General features: G+C 35.5%; 1 protein-coding gene across 1 annotated transcript in view; it reads left to right on the top strand.

Annotated features, from left to right (window-relative positions):
• Positions 1–18,060, top strand: part of LRCH1 (leucine rich repeats and calponin homology domain containing 1) — a 476,896-nt gene that overhangs the window by 268,587 nt on the left and 190,249 nt on the right. Inside the window, exons 4-5 of the mRNA XM_053708012.1 lie at positions 3,748–3,853; positions 12,120–12,256. Of these exons, the coding sequence (XP_053563987.1) occupies positions 3,748–3,853; positions 12,120–12,256 (243 nt within the window). The remainder of the gene's footprint in view (positions 1–3,747; positions 3,854–12,119; positions 12,257–18,060) is intronic.

Below are 18,060 nucleotides of genomic sequence, written 5' to 3' on the forward strand. Positions count from 1 at the left end.
TGGTCCACTGTGCTTCATTAAGTCCAGGGTCAACGCAGCCATCTACCAGGAGATTCTGGAGCACTTCATGCTTCCTTCCGCAGATGAGCTCTATGGGGATGCTGACTTCATTTTCCAGCATGACTTGGCACCTGCCCACACTGCAAAAAGCACCAAAACCTGGTTCAATGACTGTGGGATTACTGTGCTTGATTGGCCAGCAAACTCGCCTGAACCCCATAAAGAATCTATGGGGCATTGCCAACAGAAAGATGAGAGACATGAGACCAAACATGCAGAAGAGCTGAAGACCGCTATTGAAGCATCCTGGTCTTCCATAACACCTCAGCAGTGCCACAGGCTGATAGCTTCCATGCCACGCCGCATTGAGGCAGTAATTGCTGCAAAAGGGGCCCAAACCAAGTACTGAGTACATACAGTATACATGCTTATACTTTTCAGAGGTGCGATATTGTTCTATGTACAATCCTTGTTTTATTGATTGCATGTAATATTCTAATTTTCTGAGATTGTGGATTTGGGGGTTTTCATGAGCTGTAAGCCATAATCATCACAATTATGGCAAATCACGGCTTGAACTATCTTGCTTTGCATGTAATGAGTCTATCTCATATATTAGTTTCACCTTTTAGGTTGCATTAGTGAAATAAATGAACTTTTGCACGATATTCTAATTTTTCGAGTTTCACCTGTACTAGATAGTAAATCGACACAATAAACACATTTGATGAAGATTGAAGAAAAAAAAAAAGTATTTTTTTCATTGTTTTTTTTAAATGGATGTCTGTCCAAGAAGTACATGATCTTTCAGTTTTAAGGGCATAATATATGTATTTACTTCTGACAGTTCATTAGCCCAGTTTAATCTTGCTCTTTTTGTATGTTGCATCACAATCTACTGACACCAATTATAACTAATTTTGGTCACTTTAAAAGGTCACTAACACCTTGTAATTACAAAACATTCAAGTTGTCTTTCTGTAGAATAAGTCATTTTTAAACATTTTAAAAACAGATTCAAATCTTAAAAAATTAGATGAATCCTTAAAAAGTAGTGATAAGAGCAGAGGTAAAAAACTTCAAATCCTGCTATTTCGTACTATAAAGCAGAGAAGCACAGTATATGCTCCAATTGTCAGATTCAAATCTTGTTTGCTGCAATTGTTTTTTCAATATTTAAACTCCACCCACCACTGGCCTTATTTGAAAGAGACAATTTGGTCTTGAGTTTGCAGACAATAAGGCTAACCACAGTGATTATATTAGTATAAAGTGCATTGTTATTCAGGTTTTTTAATCTAATTAGGTAAATATATGTAGCAGTGTTAACCTTGAGAAGGCTGCAGGGTGCATTTCCAGCTCTGAGAATGAGAAATTCCACAATTTTCAGAGCTAAATTACGTGAAAAGGGGCAGAATAAATTGTGAAGTAATGAAGCAAAGTTATTTTACATGCTTAAAGGGACATAATACTCCTGCTAAATCACTTAAAAGTGTTGCAGCTTAACTGTAAAAAGTTAAAATTAAAATATCACCTGAACATATCTTTGTAAAAAGGGAAAGTATTTTACCTCACAATTTCTTCAGCTCACCAGAGTAAGTGCTCTGTGAACAGTTATTCTTCAGCTGCTGTCCAGCTGCAAGTTGAAAAGCAAAAACAAAAGCCAATCAGCTCATGCATTGCTTTGCTGTGATCTTTCATAGTAAACTTCATTAAATTGAATAGGAATAGAACATGACTGTGCCTGCACATGCCAGATGCACACTCCCTTGAAAGTCCTGGGACTAGCATTCTAATTGGCTTCTTAACTCCTTGAGTGCTAACGACGGCTCTGAGCCGTCGCAGAGTTTCTCACTCAGGTGCTAACGATAGCTCAGAGCCGTTGCTAGCACTCTCCCACCTTGAGGGAGATCTGGGGGCTCCCACCCGCTCCTACCCCGGCGATCGTGCCTGTAGAGTGACAGGCATCGCCGGGGCTTTCCGTTTTGTGCGGTGACGTCATGAGTAATGACGTGATGACGTCACCGCGCAACTTTATTTAGAAATGACAAAGGACAATATAGGGAAAGGGGGCATGCTGCTTAGAAGCCTGTATCTCAGGCATCTAAGCATCTACAGACCCCCAAGACCCACCGTTGGAAAGGTAATCGCCTAACCTTTCCAACGGTATAAGTTTTGGGGATCTGAAAAGAAAAGAAAAAAAAGTAAAAAAAAAATATTTTAAAAAATGTAAAATTTAAAAAACTCTCAAATGTGCTTAGCACCCAGGTGGGAAAGTGCTTAGCACTCAAAGGGTTAAAGTCTCTTTACAGTGGTGCGTGAATACTTAAAAAATGGAAGATATTTTACCTCACAATTTCCTAACAGATGTTCAGGTGATATTTTCTAGTCGGCTTTCTACAGCTATGCTGCATCTCTTTCAAGTGCTTCAACATTTGGGTATCATGTCCCTTTAACTAAACATTTTTTTATTTTTTTCAATAAAAATCTCAAGTTGTTTACTGTAGCTTTAAAGTGAAGTAATTTGCCATTTTTTTCCACAGCAGTACAGTATGAGATACAGAAGACTAACTGTGATCTGCATTTAAATCTATGTAGATTTCTTCTTTTAATGGCAATTGTCTGCAGTGAAGCACTAACTATTAAAACAGATAAAAACAGATAATTATGTCTATTTCTTCAGAAGTGTAAATTATTATTTCTATGCAAAGAAACCAGGAAAATAATGTCACTCTGTAGTAAATAGAAATAAATGAATAAATCAATAGCTAACATGCGCAACTTAGTAAATGGTAGACTTGTGCAGCAGTGAAACATTTATTTTGGAGGAATCTTTCATAGCAAATATTCTGAAAAATGAGTTTTGCTGCACTATTAGTTATTCGTTTCATTAAAACAAAACAAATACTAAATAATTCTGGAACATTAACATTTATATTTGTTAAACATATGTAAATATTCCTTTGCTACAGGTGAAAAACTCCACCTGCAGCCTTATACTTAGCCTCTAGAGTGCTGGAGAGCCGCACTAATCTCGACCCTGCTTCGCAGAGTCCCGGGCCGCGCTAATAGGAGGTGGATCCCCGAGCCTGCACTAAAGGACCTTATCCTCTGACGTAGGCTCCGGTATCCGCTGTGCTAACCCTCCTATTATCAAAGCTTGGGGCTCTGTGAAGAAGGGTCGGGATAAGCGCGGCTATCTAGTGCTCTACAGGTATTTAACCCTTTAAAGCTAATTTAAAGGAAATGAATGAATATTGACAAGTTTCGTTGAAACAAAACTAATATCTGTGTTCTTGTCACAAAGTCCCATTCATAACAAATGCACAAGCCTAGTAAATGGTGTCAGGACTGTAATACTGACATGGGCATAAGCAGCTGAGATGATTATAGGATCACAATAATGTTTTTCAGAACTCAGTTGTCGTTACTGAAATAAATAGTCTTCTGGTAGGATTATGTGCTAAATAATGGATTATTAAACAGCAGTTTTATCTATTGCGTTGGTGGCTGGAAAAGTAATAAAATCCTGTTTTACATCAGCTATGTTACAGCAGACTTCATTTTGCTGGTGCAGATTTGAAAACACTGATGAGGAAGGAGGTTATCCCAGGACTCTGCGTATGATTAATATAAAACATATTATCAAATGTGCTTGTTTCACATTGCAGTTAAATTTCCTTAAAATTAGCATTAAAGTGCACTTAATGGTATTTATGTTTGCTTATGATACTGTGTTTGGTACAGGATGTCAGCTGCAATGAAATCACATCATTGCCTCAACAAATAGGGCTTCTGAAATCTCTTCGAGAGCTAAATGTACGAAAAAACTACTTGAAGGTCCTACCTCAAGGTAAGTGTTAAATTGTTATAACATTAAATGAAAACAGTGCATTTTCATGACTTTTTTTTGCAGTGGAAGTTTTAGAGCTTGCTGACTTTAAAAATTAATAAGTAGCGTTGTTTACTGTTTTAATAAAAATAATACATGGAGCTCAAAACCCTTTTTTTTAAGGCTGCAATATGTAAATAGAATATTTAGTGATCACTGCTGTTAACTGTCAGTGATAAAAAAGTTTTTTTCTAAATTTACTTAAAATGATAAGAAATTGTTAATTACACATATCATGAATTCATATTATTAGTTAAGTAATTTATCATTAGTGAATCAAGATGACACTATATTATACTGGGTTTACAAAAAGATGCTGTTTTTACAACAAAGATATATGTTGCTGCAAGATTTTGCATTGTGCTTTGTGTCTGAGCAGTCAAAAAGTAAGATTTAAAGGGACATAAAACAAGTTGGGTTAGACACAAACTATAATATGTACTTTAATTACTTTACCTGCAAATGTATACTGCAGTGCCTCTTCATTAACCCTTTCTTTTATGTTTCCGAATTGTACAGCTCTATCTCCCCCCACATAATTCATTTTATGGCTGCATCTATATCCACCATTGATATGGTAGAATACAAGACTTTAACACTCATTATCTGCTGGAGCAGGCCTAGAAGCAAATAAGCTGCTGTGAACTGTGAAGTTGAAATACAATTCCCTGTGTTTCTGAAGCCAAACACTGATAGGGGGGGGGGGGGTGGACCAGAATCCTCCAGACAGCATGGCTATGTAACTAATTTTGCTTATTTTTGAAAAGTATTTTAAAATACTTGCCAGCAATTTGTTAACATTTTTTTATGCAAACTATTTTTTACTTAATTAACCCTTTTAGGATATGTACAGATCTCAACTAGTTTTATGGCATTTTAAATCAATTTTATAATTGTCAGAAACAGAAGACAATTATACAAAACATTTTACACATACACCATTTACTGAGAGGGCATCTTCTTTTGGCATTGTGATCTACTTATAACTTTTCCAAACTTAAAGGGATAGGAAAGTCAAAATTAAACTTGCATGATTCAGATAAAGCATGTCATTTTAAGACACTTAAATTAACTTCTATTTTCAAATGTGCTGTTTTCTTGGTATCACTTGTCGAAAAATCATACGCACATATGCTACACTAGTGGGAGCTCATTGCTGATTGGTGCCTGCACACATTTGTCTCTTGTGATTGGCTAACTAGATGTGTTTATCTAGCCGCCAGTAGTGCAATGGTGTCACTTCATCAAAGGATAACAAGAGAGTGAAACAAATATGATAATATAAGTAAATTGGAAAGTTATTTAAAATGGTATGTTCTATCCAAATCATAAATAAAAAAATGTGTTTCCAGTCCCTTTAAGAGAATGAGTTTAGTATTGTGCAATGATATGTTTATTTATCATGTTCTGAATTGCAACTTACATGTGCATTATTTTTGTAATGCTTGTGAGATATTCCACTATCAGACCAAACTTGGCCAGTAGTCTTCTTATCCCGGTGTCAAGCAGAAATGATAGGGAATAACCCAGAGCAGAGAAAGTTTGCAAAATGAGGTAAGTGGTACTCACAGTAGGCAGGGTAGTCTTTGGCGGCAACAAGAGGGAAATCCAGCGGTATGGCAGTGCAAAGTTAAACCAATAGAAGGACTGGAAACAGTCAGGAATCGTTAACAAAGGAATCCAGTGATATAACAGTTCAGGGATAAACCAATAGAAGGACCGGAAACAGACAGGAATCAGTAACAAAGAAATCCAGTGATATAACAGTTCAGGGATAAACCAATAGAATGGTCAGGCAGGCAGAGTTTGGTAACAGTATAGCAATCCAATAGTTCAAGGGTTAAGCAAGCAAAGTAGTCAGACAGGCAGAGTTCAGTAACATTATATCAATCCAGCACATGAAGATAATAGCACCCAGGAGCACACACAGAAACACCTATACTTGGGCAGTGATAAGAAGAAAGTGAGCAGGATTCGCGCCACAGGAGATCCTGACCGGCCTCAGAGGAGAAGAGACGTGCGGCGATGACGTCATCGCCGCACGCACACAGGAACTGACTTTTCCCCTGGCAACGGCCAGACCAGCAAGCCCCCACCGCGTCCCTGGCAACAGCCAGAGCGACGTGACAATTTTGTATTTGTAGTGATGCTGAATAAACCTGTGGGGTAATTCCATGAAAACATGGACATGGGGCCTAAAATGTATTAATGAACACAAAGACCAGATTTTGGCTTTGCTTGTCCATTGAGGTGCTAAATTTTTCAAATATTGCAAAATAATAATGATTTCAGTAAAGTTCATCACATCATGGGATTTGAAACTATTCGGTTTCACTCAGATAAAAAGATACATGAGCAGGCTTTTACTTATTTGCATATAATATAATGAAAATATGCATCTTTGACAAAATTAACATTTGATACTTCAAAATAAGAGTTAGCATATTGATAATAAGGTGACATTTCACACAAAAGTAATTTCCTTTGGTGATTGTGGCTAAATAAAAATAAACAATAATGAAGGTTATTCTGTTACCAAAAAAAAAAATACAAAAGTTGTATTACTCCTTCAAAATTTGACTTTAGTACCATGAAATTCAGGGTTGTATTATTAATGTTCCTCAATACCAAAAGAAGGTGGTTCTAAGATATTTTTCCACCTCATAATTTGTGGTATCGGAGTTATCCATTGGCTGTTATCAGAATCATCACAACATTCTGTTCAGTTCCCACTTTCAATGTTTAAAGGACCAGTAAACACAGTAGATTTGCATAATCTACAAATGCCTGATAACAAGACAATACATTAGCATTTATTCTGAATTTCAAATGAGCAGTAGATTCTTTTCTAACACATTTCAAAGTTATGTATATTTCCACTCCCCCTGTACCATGTGATAGCAATCAGCCAATCACAAATGCATATACGTATAGTCTGAGTTCTTGCACATGCTCAGTAGGAGCTGGTGACTCAAAAAGTGTAAATATAAAAGACGGTGCACATTTTTTTTTTTTAATGGATGGGAAGGAGTATCTTCTTTGCCACAAACACATCAAACACATTATGTTAAGCCAGTAGGAAGAGGTATTGTAGTATACAAGCCATATTCCTCATCACTCGATAGATTCATTTATGGACCTGCACAATGAACCTTTGGATGTACAACAGAAGGAACTATTAATAATCCTGGTGATTTTATTTTGATTGAGTATGCAGGCAAATGTCTGTAGCTCAGGTACTTATTGTTTATAAATTAGAACTTTAAGTTTCATTCCTTAGGAAGCAAAATATTGCAGGTAGTATATTTATTTTTCCAGCAAGAGAGGACAGATGTTGGGTAGATAACACATGTGCTGTAGCGCCCCAATATGGATAAGACAGCTTTATTATTTTAGTTGTCCTATTCCAGAAGCTGAGTAAAGCTACGTATCAAGAATGAATATGTCTGCTTGATTGCTACATTTCTTATTTTGTTTACAGTTTGTATTGCTTTAGAGTTCTTATTATCTTAAAGGGAAACTGAACCCAAATTTTTTCTTCCATGATTCAGATAGAGCAAGCAATTTTAAGCAGCTTTCTAATTTACTTCTATTATCAATTTTTCTTCATTCTCTTGCTATCTTTATTTGAAAAAGAAGGCATCTAAGCTAAGGAGCCAGCAAAATGTTGGTCCAGAACCATGGACCAGCACTTGTTTATTGGTGCTGTCCAATCAGCAAGGACAACCCAGGTTGTTCACCAAAAATGGGCCGGCATCTAAACTTACATTCTTGCTTTTCAAATAAACATACCAAGAGAAAGAAGAAAATTTGATAATAGGAATTAATTAGAAAGTTGCTTACAATTGCATGCTCTATCTGAATCACGAAAGAAAAAATTTGGGTTCAGTGTCCCTTTAATTCATATTATATGTTAAAGCTAAGTTTTCTTTTTCAAATGATCCAAGTCCAGCTCCAAATAAGTTCTGTTTATAAATTTGTTCTGAAATACACCGTAAAACAGAAGTAAATAAATTCAAATCTACCAACTTATAATCAATATAATTCTTTACTTGACTTATATTGACTGAATGATTCCGTTACTGCACCATGGTGATTGAGTTACTTTATTAAGAAATATTTACAGGGTTAAAAAGTTGTCAACTTTTACCAAAATTATATACGATAATCTCCCAAATGTCACCATTGTATAATAAAATTATTCAAATCTAGAGGTAATTCTGGAAGCTGAATTATAGATTGTGTATGAACACTTGTAATACCATGTCTCAGGACTGGTGATTCTGGTACCAATTTTCAAAGGGGATCAGCCTTTGAAGAATAACTCATACATTATAATATCTACACTGTTTTATAGTATTTTAGATGGGCTTCTTTGTGAGCTATTGGATTATGATGATTTATTTACATTAGTGTTGGAATTGGAAATAGTGTAATGAATGTAGTTTTTAACTGTAAAAAGATGATTTATTACTCATGGAATTGCCCTGTGCAAAACGCAGGTAAATCTGAGGTCATATTACCTACTGAATTTAGGAGAAATGGGAAATCATGTTAGTCTTGCTTATCCTTCTGATGGGATATTGAGCAATTTGTTTCTCAATATGGCCCAAGACTGCATTAGTCCTAAGAAGGAACAAGTAGCAGAGATCATCTTGGTGCCGATTTAGCCATCCACATTCCAAGTCAGAAATTAGAAACAGATGATCTCCCTTCCCATACTATTGATTTAGTTATTGAATACAATTTGATTGTTTTGTGCATAATACTAATGATGTAGTGTAGATAGGTCCAGCTCAAGGTTTTTTTAATCACTCTAGGTAAAACTTAGTTTGTGCCCAACTTGTCTTCTGTACCATCCATCTTTCTGTCTATCCATTACCTGCAGACCGTGACTAAATCAGAGCATTTCTCAAGCTGGAGTAGTCATTCCAGTGGTTTTAGTTCACTTGTCTAGACAATAGAAATTAATACAACAACCTGGTCTGCAGGCAAATGTAGGGAGGGTCTAATAAATTATATTTACAACTTAAAATGTGCATAGTCAATAGTGCAAGAGTTGTACAGTTTGAATTTGACTGACTTGTTAGCAGAAGCCAAAAGCCTCTAGATTGGAATGAGCCTCTAAAATATTTATGCTGTATGTTCACCTAATGGATGGGTCATAGATGTTTAACACTTTACATCTGGACACTAAATAATGCACTGGGTTTGTCTTCAAATACTTAAACTTATATTCTTAGTGAGTACTAAAAAAAAATACTGTAACACGTTTCTTTCTATTCAGTATAGTCAATGCACAAGTATGTTATAGGTTTCTCTGTTATTTTCACAGTTCAGATCCATCAGAGGATCAAAAACTAACACAAAATCAATTCATGACATATCGGCAATGAACAATTTCATTTTGTGTGATGCTATAATTTAATATTTTTTTAATGTTCAAACACTTCGTTGTAATCATTACTGATCGTGCTGATGTTCACGTGTTAGCTTGTCAGGTTTAATGTAATTTGAGCTATATTTTTACATTTTTATCAAACCAGGAATCAACTGGGCTTACATATCAACCGGTGCAAGGTTTTCAAATGTATTGGAATTACTTTAAATTTGGAAGCCATGTTATAAACCATGCAAGAGATACTTTGTACAATTATTAAAATAAATGCATAATATGCCCCTGTACTTGTATAAAATGATACAATCCCATGAAACAATCGTGCATGAGCTGCTCCAAATAAAAAAAATACACTGTTCGCTTTTTTATTTCTTCTAATGTTGAGATTGGCACCACATGGTTGATCTCTGTGCTTACTAGGGATCTGATCAGATCCATATCTTGATGTGTTGCACTTTTACAAGAAGAGATTTGGTTTGAAAAGAGCTGAATGCCATGAGCGGCTGCTTTCTTCTGCATTGGGATCCATCTCTAGTGCTTGCACCAACATTTATTGCAAAGTATACTATGTTAACAGTGCTAGGCACTTTCCTACCAATTATCAGCCACGTGTGTGCAATTGTTGTGTGCATGTGGCAGTGATAAAATATTAAATTGGTTAAAGAAACCTTTTGAATAAACTTTGCATTGCATTATGCTGGGTCCCTTTAAAAGGATATTAAACTGCTGGGTATAACTACAATAGCATAGTTACTACTCACCATGCTTGGTAAAGCTCTCCATCTTTATACTGGGTGTTACCATCTTAGAATGCGAGTATTGTTCATCCTGTGACAGGAACCTTGCACTTTCACAGAGCAGTGATGTCACCAGCTTTCTGACAGCTGTACCATGCAGTTTGGATTTGCTTCAGGGTTGCCAGCTTTTCTGGAAAAAAATAGCTACCGTGCTAATTAGCATAAATGTATTTAAATAAATAAACATCATAAGTCAGGAACTGAAACTGTTAGGACTATTTTAAATGATCATTTGTTTATAATTAGATTCCAACACTCTCTGCAGAAGTCTCACCATATTAGCATCTTTATTTCTATATTTAATATTTATTTTCAATTTGGCCTGAACCTTAAAAATACCTGCCATGTCTGTAAAATACCGGTCGGGTGGCAACACTAGTTAGCTTGCGCAATAGAAAGTGGGAGCTTTACATTTATGAAGGTGTGTTTTATGTTTGCGTAAAAGTTTAATAACAAATCTCCCTCAGGAATAATAAAGAGCAGCGCAGCTACTGCAAAAATGTACAGCTCCTGCTCCGTATTGTGCATGCTAAACTGAAGTGCAAGATAGGGCTTGTCACAATATCACTGATCTGTGAATGTGCGCTGCTTCTGTCATAGGGTGCAAGAAAGGACACTAAAGTCAAAATGAAGCTTCCCTGATTCAGATAGAGCATTCAGTTTTAAGAGACTTTTCCATTTACTTTCATTATCCTATTGTGCTGTCTTTTTTTTATATATGCACACTTTCCGAGGCACTAGCTATTACTGAGCAGGTGCAAGAGTTCAATGTATTTGTATATGTGACTGGGATTGGTTGATGGCTGTCACATGATAGAGGGGGCCAGCAAACTGAAGTCAGTTTTTAAATCTGTCAGAAAAAAATCGACTGCTAATTTAATATCCAGAGGAATTACTACCTGTATAGCATTATTTGTTGATTATGCAATTTCTGCTGTATTTAAAGGACATTTAAACTCCAACATGGCAATACCCAGTGTGAAGATGCAGAGCTTCAATAACCAGCACTTATAAAGGGTTAAAATAAGAGCTTTAAAAAGAGCTGCAGGCACTGTAAGAAAACAAGAGCAAAAGAAGTAGCAACCTTGCGACTGTAGTTGTATCCAGAAGTTTAATGTCCCTTTAATAATGCCAGATGACAAAACCGCATTTAGCACAATAATATATTATTGTCAGACACCAAATGCTCTTACTCGTGTTATTTCACAACGTAAATTGTGTGCTCGAAACAAAGAAAACAGACAAAATAGGTACAGTATGATTCAGTAAAATGGTATGAGTTTTGTGCATACCTGTGCAATCTGCGTAATAGTGTATTATGGGCTAGATTACAAGTGGATCGCTAAATATCGCTTGCGTGCAAACGATATTAGCACTCCACTTTGTAATACCAGCGCACGATAATGTTAACACATATTAACACATAAATATATATGTATATAGTCATATACATATATTATATATATATTTACATTGTGGTCTATAGGAACTGTGTGTAAAGGCACTTTTCAGTGCTGTTTTTTGGTAATACCCCACTCCCACCAACTTTAAAGCACCAAGACTACCTAGTGCAGTTATTTTTTTATTTGGAAATTAAAAACTAAAATGCTCTATTTTGAATGCATTTGGGGCACTTTTAGAAAATTAACCAGAGAACAAATTTTTGGGGCTCGCAGTAGCAATAACCAGCCACTTATAATGGCTAGTTAATTATCTTGCTCCCACAAACAGGGAAAAATGTGCCCGTTTGAGGGAGCGCGATAATGTATCGCTCCACTAGCCCTATATGAGTAATATTTACATCCAATGAGTCGTCACATAGGCTAAAGGGCTGGCTTTTGCTAAATGCCTTAAAAAGGTAAATACATTCTGCCCATTATTTTTTCTCCCATACAGAAATTTTGTGTAGAAGTTAGTTGATATTATACCTGCATAATTATTATTATTATTTTTGTATTTAAAATTGTCTTGCATAGTGTTATTTTAGCTCAAATAACACTAACTAAATATATGGTCCTTTCTATCACTTCAGAAATTGTAGATCTTCCCTTGGTGAAATTTGATTTTTCCTGCAATAAAGTGCTGGTTCTACCACTTTGTTTTAGAAAAATGGTGCATTTACAAGTATTAGTTCTGGAGAACAATCCTCTTCAGTCACCTCCTGCACAGGTAAGTGATACTTTTTCCTGAACGTGTACAGATACCGTTAAATTTACCTTACACTTCTAGCCATATTCAACTATATTTCTAAATTCTAAAATGCTATGATAGCAGAAGACTTAGCTTTAATAAACGTTTTGCCCTGAATATAAACATCAGAGCAGTGTTCCCAACTTAAACATTTTCTTACTTTAAAGGGACAGTTCACCCAAAATGTTTCTCCCCTTTAAATTGTTCCCAATGATTTATTTTACCTGCTGGAGTGTTTTAAATTGTTTACAAGTAGCTCCTTTACCCCTATTTTGGCATTTGAAATAGCTGATTTAGCCTGTAGTATTCCAACCTATGCTGAAAGTTTCTATACTGGCGTATATGCTATTGAATAGCCTAAGTAAACACAGCCAGCAGAAGAGATTACACTCTCAGTGGGGGGCGTGATAGTTAAAGGGACAGTCAACCCCAGAATTTTTGTTGTTTTAAAAGATAGATAATACCTTAATTACCAATTTCCCAGTTTTGCATAACCAACACAGTTATAATTATACACATTTTACCTCTGTAATTACTTTGTATCTAAGCCTCAGCAGACTGCTCCCTTATTTCAGTTAATTTGACAGACTTGCATTTTATCCAATCAGAGCTGTCTCCATGATAAATTCACGTGCATGAGCTCAATGTTATCTATATGAAACACGTGAACTAATGGCCTCTAGTGGTGAAAAACTATCAAAATGCATTTAGATTAGAGGCGGCCTTCAAGGTCCAAAAAATTACCATATGAACCTCCTAGGTTTAGCTTTCAACTAAGAATACCAAGAGAACAAAGCAAAATTGGTGATAAAAGTAAATTGGAAAATTGTTTAAAATGACATGCCCTATTTGAAACATGAAAGTTTTTTTTGGACTTGACTGTCCCTTTAAGTAATAAAATGATAATTTTGCATTGTTCTCTCTAAATATTGAGCTTTGGTTTTCTAGACAAATATAAGATAAGGAAGCAAGTCTGTGTACACAAAGTGATAACATAATGAGATCTGATATTACCTGAAGCTCAACCCATTGTAATAGGCTGTGGTTTAAAAGCACAAAACCAGCTACTTCAGATACACAAATAAAACCGAAAATGCAATTTCTCTTATACTCTGCAGCTGGTATAACAAGTCATTGAAAATACATTCATATAAAAACAATTTTACAGTGTACTGTCCCTTTAAGTTGATTTGTGTTTGTTTAAAAGGACATAATACTTATATGTAGGGTTGCCACCTTAGCCATGTTTTCCTGGACACTTATGAGTTACACATGCTGCAGGGTGTGCAGGGAGGAACATGTATTGTGTTTCTGTACAGCACTATTCATTTTCCTCCCTGCATAGCCTGCATCATGTGTAACTTATAAGTGTTCTGTATTTTAAGGGACAGGTGGCAACTCTACTTATATGCTAAATCGCTTGAAAGTGATGCAGCAGAACTATAAATAGAAAATATCACCTAAGCATCTCTATGTAAAAAAGGAAGATATTTTACCTCAAAATTTCCTCAGCTCACCAGAGTAATTGCTGTGTAAACAGTTATACTTCAGCTGCTGTCCAGCTGAAAGTTGCTAAAATAAAACAAAAAGCAATAGCAATCAGCATCAGCAGGGTTGAGGTTATGCTTTGCCTTTACGCATGAGATTTTATAGAACTTACTTAAATTTAATATGAAAATAACATGACTGGCTGCACATGCCAGATGCTCACTCCCTTGCAAGCATCCTGAATGACTTATTAAAGTCTCTTTACAGTGGGGTATGAATGCTTCCTTTTTTACATAGAAATGTTCAGGTGATATTTTCTAGTCAGCTTTTTACAGCTATGCTGCTGCACTTTCATGTGGCTTCAACATTTGGGTATCATGTCTCTTTAAGACGGATAAATACAACAGAACAGAATGCTGGAATTGGTCTGTTACCTTCTTTTGTCAACAACCATTCTTCTTTCATGCTGGTGATTTTTCTTTTTTTTTTCTTTCTTTTTTTTTTTTAAAGTACCAAGATGCTAAGTGTAGTATTTGCAAACATTTGGCGTTAGTGTACACTAAGGGCTAGATTACAAGTGGAGCTCTATTTAAACTTTGTGCCTATTACAAGTTTAAAGTGAAAAATTTGTGAGAGTTAAAACACGACGCACGTTAACTTGAGGACTTTAGATATCGCAACTACGCTAACACGTGCCCCATAGACTAGAATGGAGAGAATAGAAGAAAAAAAAAACTTATCACTCGTACGCTAACCCTTTACATGCAGGAACATTTTTTTTTATTGTAAATGGATATTTCTATATCTGTATACACCTATACCTGTATATCTATTCCTTTAGATATATAGGTATAGCTATATATTTTACATTATCATTATCAGATATATATTTATTAATAAAAATTACATATTTTCTATGTGAAAACATAGGAATGAAAATATGCGTAATGCGCTTGGTGTTTTACACATTAGGTCTAATGCGGTATCGGGTTAGCGCACATAAATATATTTATTTGAATATATTTATATGAAATACGTATTTAAAAACATATATACATGAAGAAAGAAGCAGTATTTCTCAATATCAGAAAAAAATATGAAATGTTTAGTAGTGTTTCTCAATATCAGAAAATCTTTTTTTATGAAATGTATAATTTTTTTTCTGATATTGAGAAACACTTTATATATGTTTTTAAATACGTATTTCAATGTATTCTTTCACCTGCGGAGCATATTACAGCATTTGAGATGAATCAACTAGCCCTGAGGAAGCCCCATCTACCAAGTGACGTAGGGGGTAAAACGCGTATAGGCATTGGTCGCTAGTGACACGTGACCACATCCTGCACATCGTATCTTACTTTTCCTACACACCGCTTATGTTTGGTGGAGTTCTTTGGCATACAGGACTTTTGAGGCACTGGAGGAGCTGACTTATGGCTTGAGATTCTGTCTGGCCACCGCAGACAGTGAAGACAGATAAGTGTTGCAGTCTCCACTCGGATGGAGCACTTTGAATCACAAGTATGGCACTCTTTCTTCTGACTGTGACATTGATTCTTGTATCCTGCACTGTGGAGGGTTGCAAATTCCTTGAAAGTAACCTATTACGTTGAAAACTTTGCTTATAACCTTATTGTGCCTTGTCTGCAACTAACAGCATGTGTATTTGCCTATTAATGCTTGATTTATTCTAAGCTTGCTTACGCTTCTGGCTCTATATGTATGAGCACTTTGCCTTCATTCTGTATTAGCCTGAGTCTATAACTTCTAGGATAGTACGTTCCACTTAGATCCCTATTAATCTTACTGCCCAGGTCTTTCCTCCCTGGTCTTTACCAAGGGGGTTCTGTGTGCAGCTGGAGTGTAGTGGCTTTGTTGTATCCTATTGTTACCTCACTACCGATGTATTGATATTTATGGGCCTCTGCTAGTCACGTGACCTACCTAATTGTTGGGTGTTTATATTTGTTTTTGTATATTCTCTTGTGTTTCACTATTTGCACTTTTCTATGTAAACTATCTATTGTATGATGTGAGTTTATACTCTATCCATTTAGTGTCTAGACCAACAGACACATATTAAAATTCAGAAATGTAAATTTTCAAAAGAGTGCTTTATTCCCTATCTGTTTAAAGGAACATTTATTATGATGTATCCTGTCCCTCTTCTTATGGTAATTTTTTGATATTATGTAATAGGGTCTGCACCACGCAGAAGTAATATACTTCCCTAAATATTTTATACAGCTAATTGTATGTATGTATATATATATATATATATCAGCCACTTATTCTCTTGGCTATTTGTTTTAAATAAATATATTATTATTATTATTATTGGTTATTTGTAGAGCGCCAACAGATTCCGCAGCGCTATAAACAAAGGGGGAGTACAACAAAACAATTATAGGGTAGAGGGCCCTGCCAAGAGTTGCACTGTTGTAGTCAGTAAATAAATATTTTTTTATACTGTTTCCGCCTTGGGCCCTCGCCCAGCATTTTGCACAAATAAACCTATATTTTGATACTTTATTCTAACGAGTGTCTTGTCTTGTTATTATAAAAGAGTGCTGAATTCCCAGTCTTTACAATTGATACTATTATGTTTCACTCTTTCTCTCTTCTTTTCTGATTTGGAAATTATTTTATTGGTCTGCACCATTTCTTTCACATGATTGTTCCAATACAGTAATTTCTTAAGTATTGGGACCACTTATAGGCGATGCAGCTTTAGAATTCGCCTATAAAACATTCGTAACCATAAATGCATTTTTTCCATACACAAACCCTCAAATATAATACATTTATATATATATATATATATATATATATATATATATATATATATATATATATATATATATATTGTATGTATATATATATATATATATATATATATATATATATATATATAAAAATATATATATATATGCCTGTTTACAGTCAAATACAAGGCCATATACCTTTGAACCTTTACAAATATTTTTTTATTAATATTTATGTGAATAATTTTTTTCAGATAGTGTTTATATGAGTGTTACAGTATATTTCTTTCATGTAATTAGCAAGAGTCCATGAGCTAGTGACGTATGGGATATACATTCCTACCAGGAGGGGCAAAGTTTCCCAAACCTCAAAATGCCTATAAATACACCCCTCACCACACCCACAAATCAGTTTTACAAAGTTTGCCTCCCGTGGAGGTGGTGAAGTAAGTTTGTACTAGATTCTATGTTGATATGCGCTTCGCAGCAGGCTGGAGCCTGGTTTTCCTCTCAGTGTGCAGTGAATGTCAGAGGGATGTGAAGAGAGTATTGCCTATTTGAATTCAATGGTCTCCTTCTATGAGATCTATTTCATAGGTTCTCTGTTATCGGTCGTAGAGATTCATCTCTTACCTCCCTTTTCAGATTGACGATATACTCTTATATATCATTACCTCTACTGATTCTCGTTTCAGTACTGGTTTGGCTTTCTACTACATGTAGATGAGTGTCCTGGGGTAAGTAAGTCTTATTTTTGTGACACTCTAAGCTATGGTTGGGCACTTTTATATAAAGTTCTAAATATATGTGTTTAAACATTTATTTGCCTTGATTCAGGATGATCAATATTCCTTATTTCAGACAGTCAGTTTCATTATTTGGGATAATGCATATGAATAAATCATTTTTTCTTACCTTAAAATTGACTTTTTTCCCTGTGGGCTGTTAGGCTCGCGGGGGGCTGAAAATGCATTGTCACTTCCTTGGAAGTATCATCCTGCCTATATATTTCCGCCTCTAGTTCTTCTTCCAAGAGTGATTTCCAAGATTCTAAAAGAGCGTTTGTTTGTTCTGCTGGTGGCTCCAGCATGGCCTCACAGGTTTTGGTATGCGGATCTTGTTCGGATGGCTACTTGCCAACCTTGGACTCTTCCGTTAAGACCAGACCTTCTTTCTCAAGGTCCTTTTTTCCATCAGGATCTCAAATCATTAAATTTGAAGGTATGGAGATTGAACGCTTGATTCTCAGTCATAGAGGTTTCTCTGACTCTGTAATTAATACTATGTTACAGGCTCGTAAATCTGTGTCTAGGAAGATATATTATCGAGTCTGGAAGACTTACATTTCTTGGTGTTCTTCTCATCAATTTTCCTGGCATTCTTTTAGAATTCCTAGAATTTTACAGTTTCTTCAGGATGGTCTGGATAAAGGTTTGTCCGCAAGTTCCTTGAAAGGACAAATTTCTGCTCTTTCTGTGCTGTTTCACAGAAAGATTGCTAATCTTCCTGATATTCATTGTTTTGTAC

This window comes from Bombina bombina, chromosome 3, assembly GCF_027579735.1.
Source record: "Bombina bombina isolate aBomBom1 chromosome 3, aBomBom1.pri, whole genome shotgun sequence".
In the NCBI taxonomy this organism is placed as follows: Eukaryota; Metazoa; Chordata; class Amphibia; order Anura; family Bombinatoridae; genus Bombina; species Bombina bombina.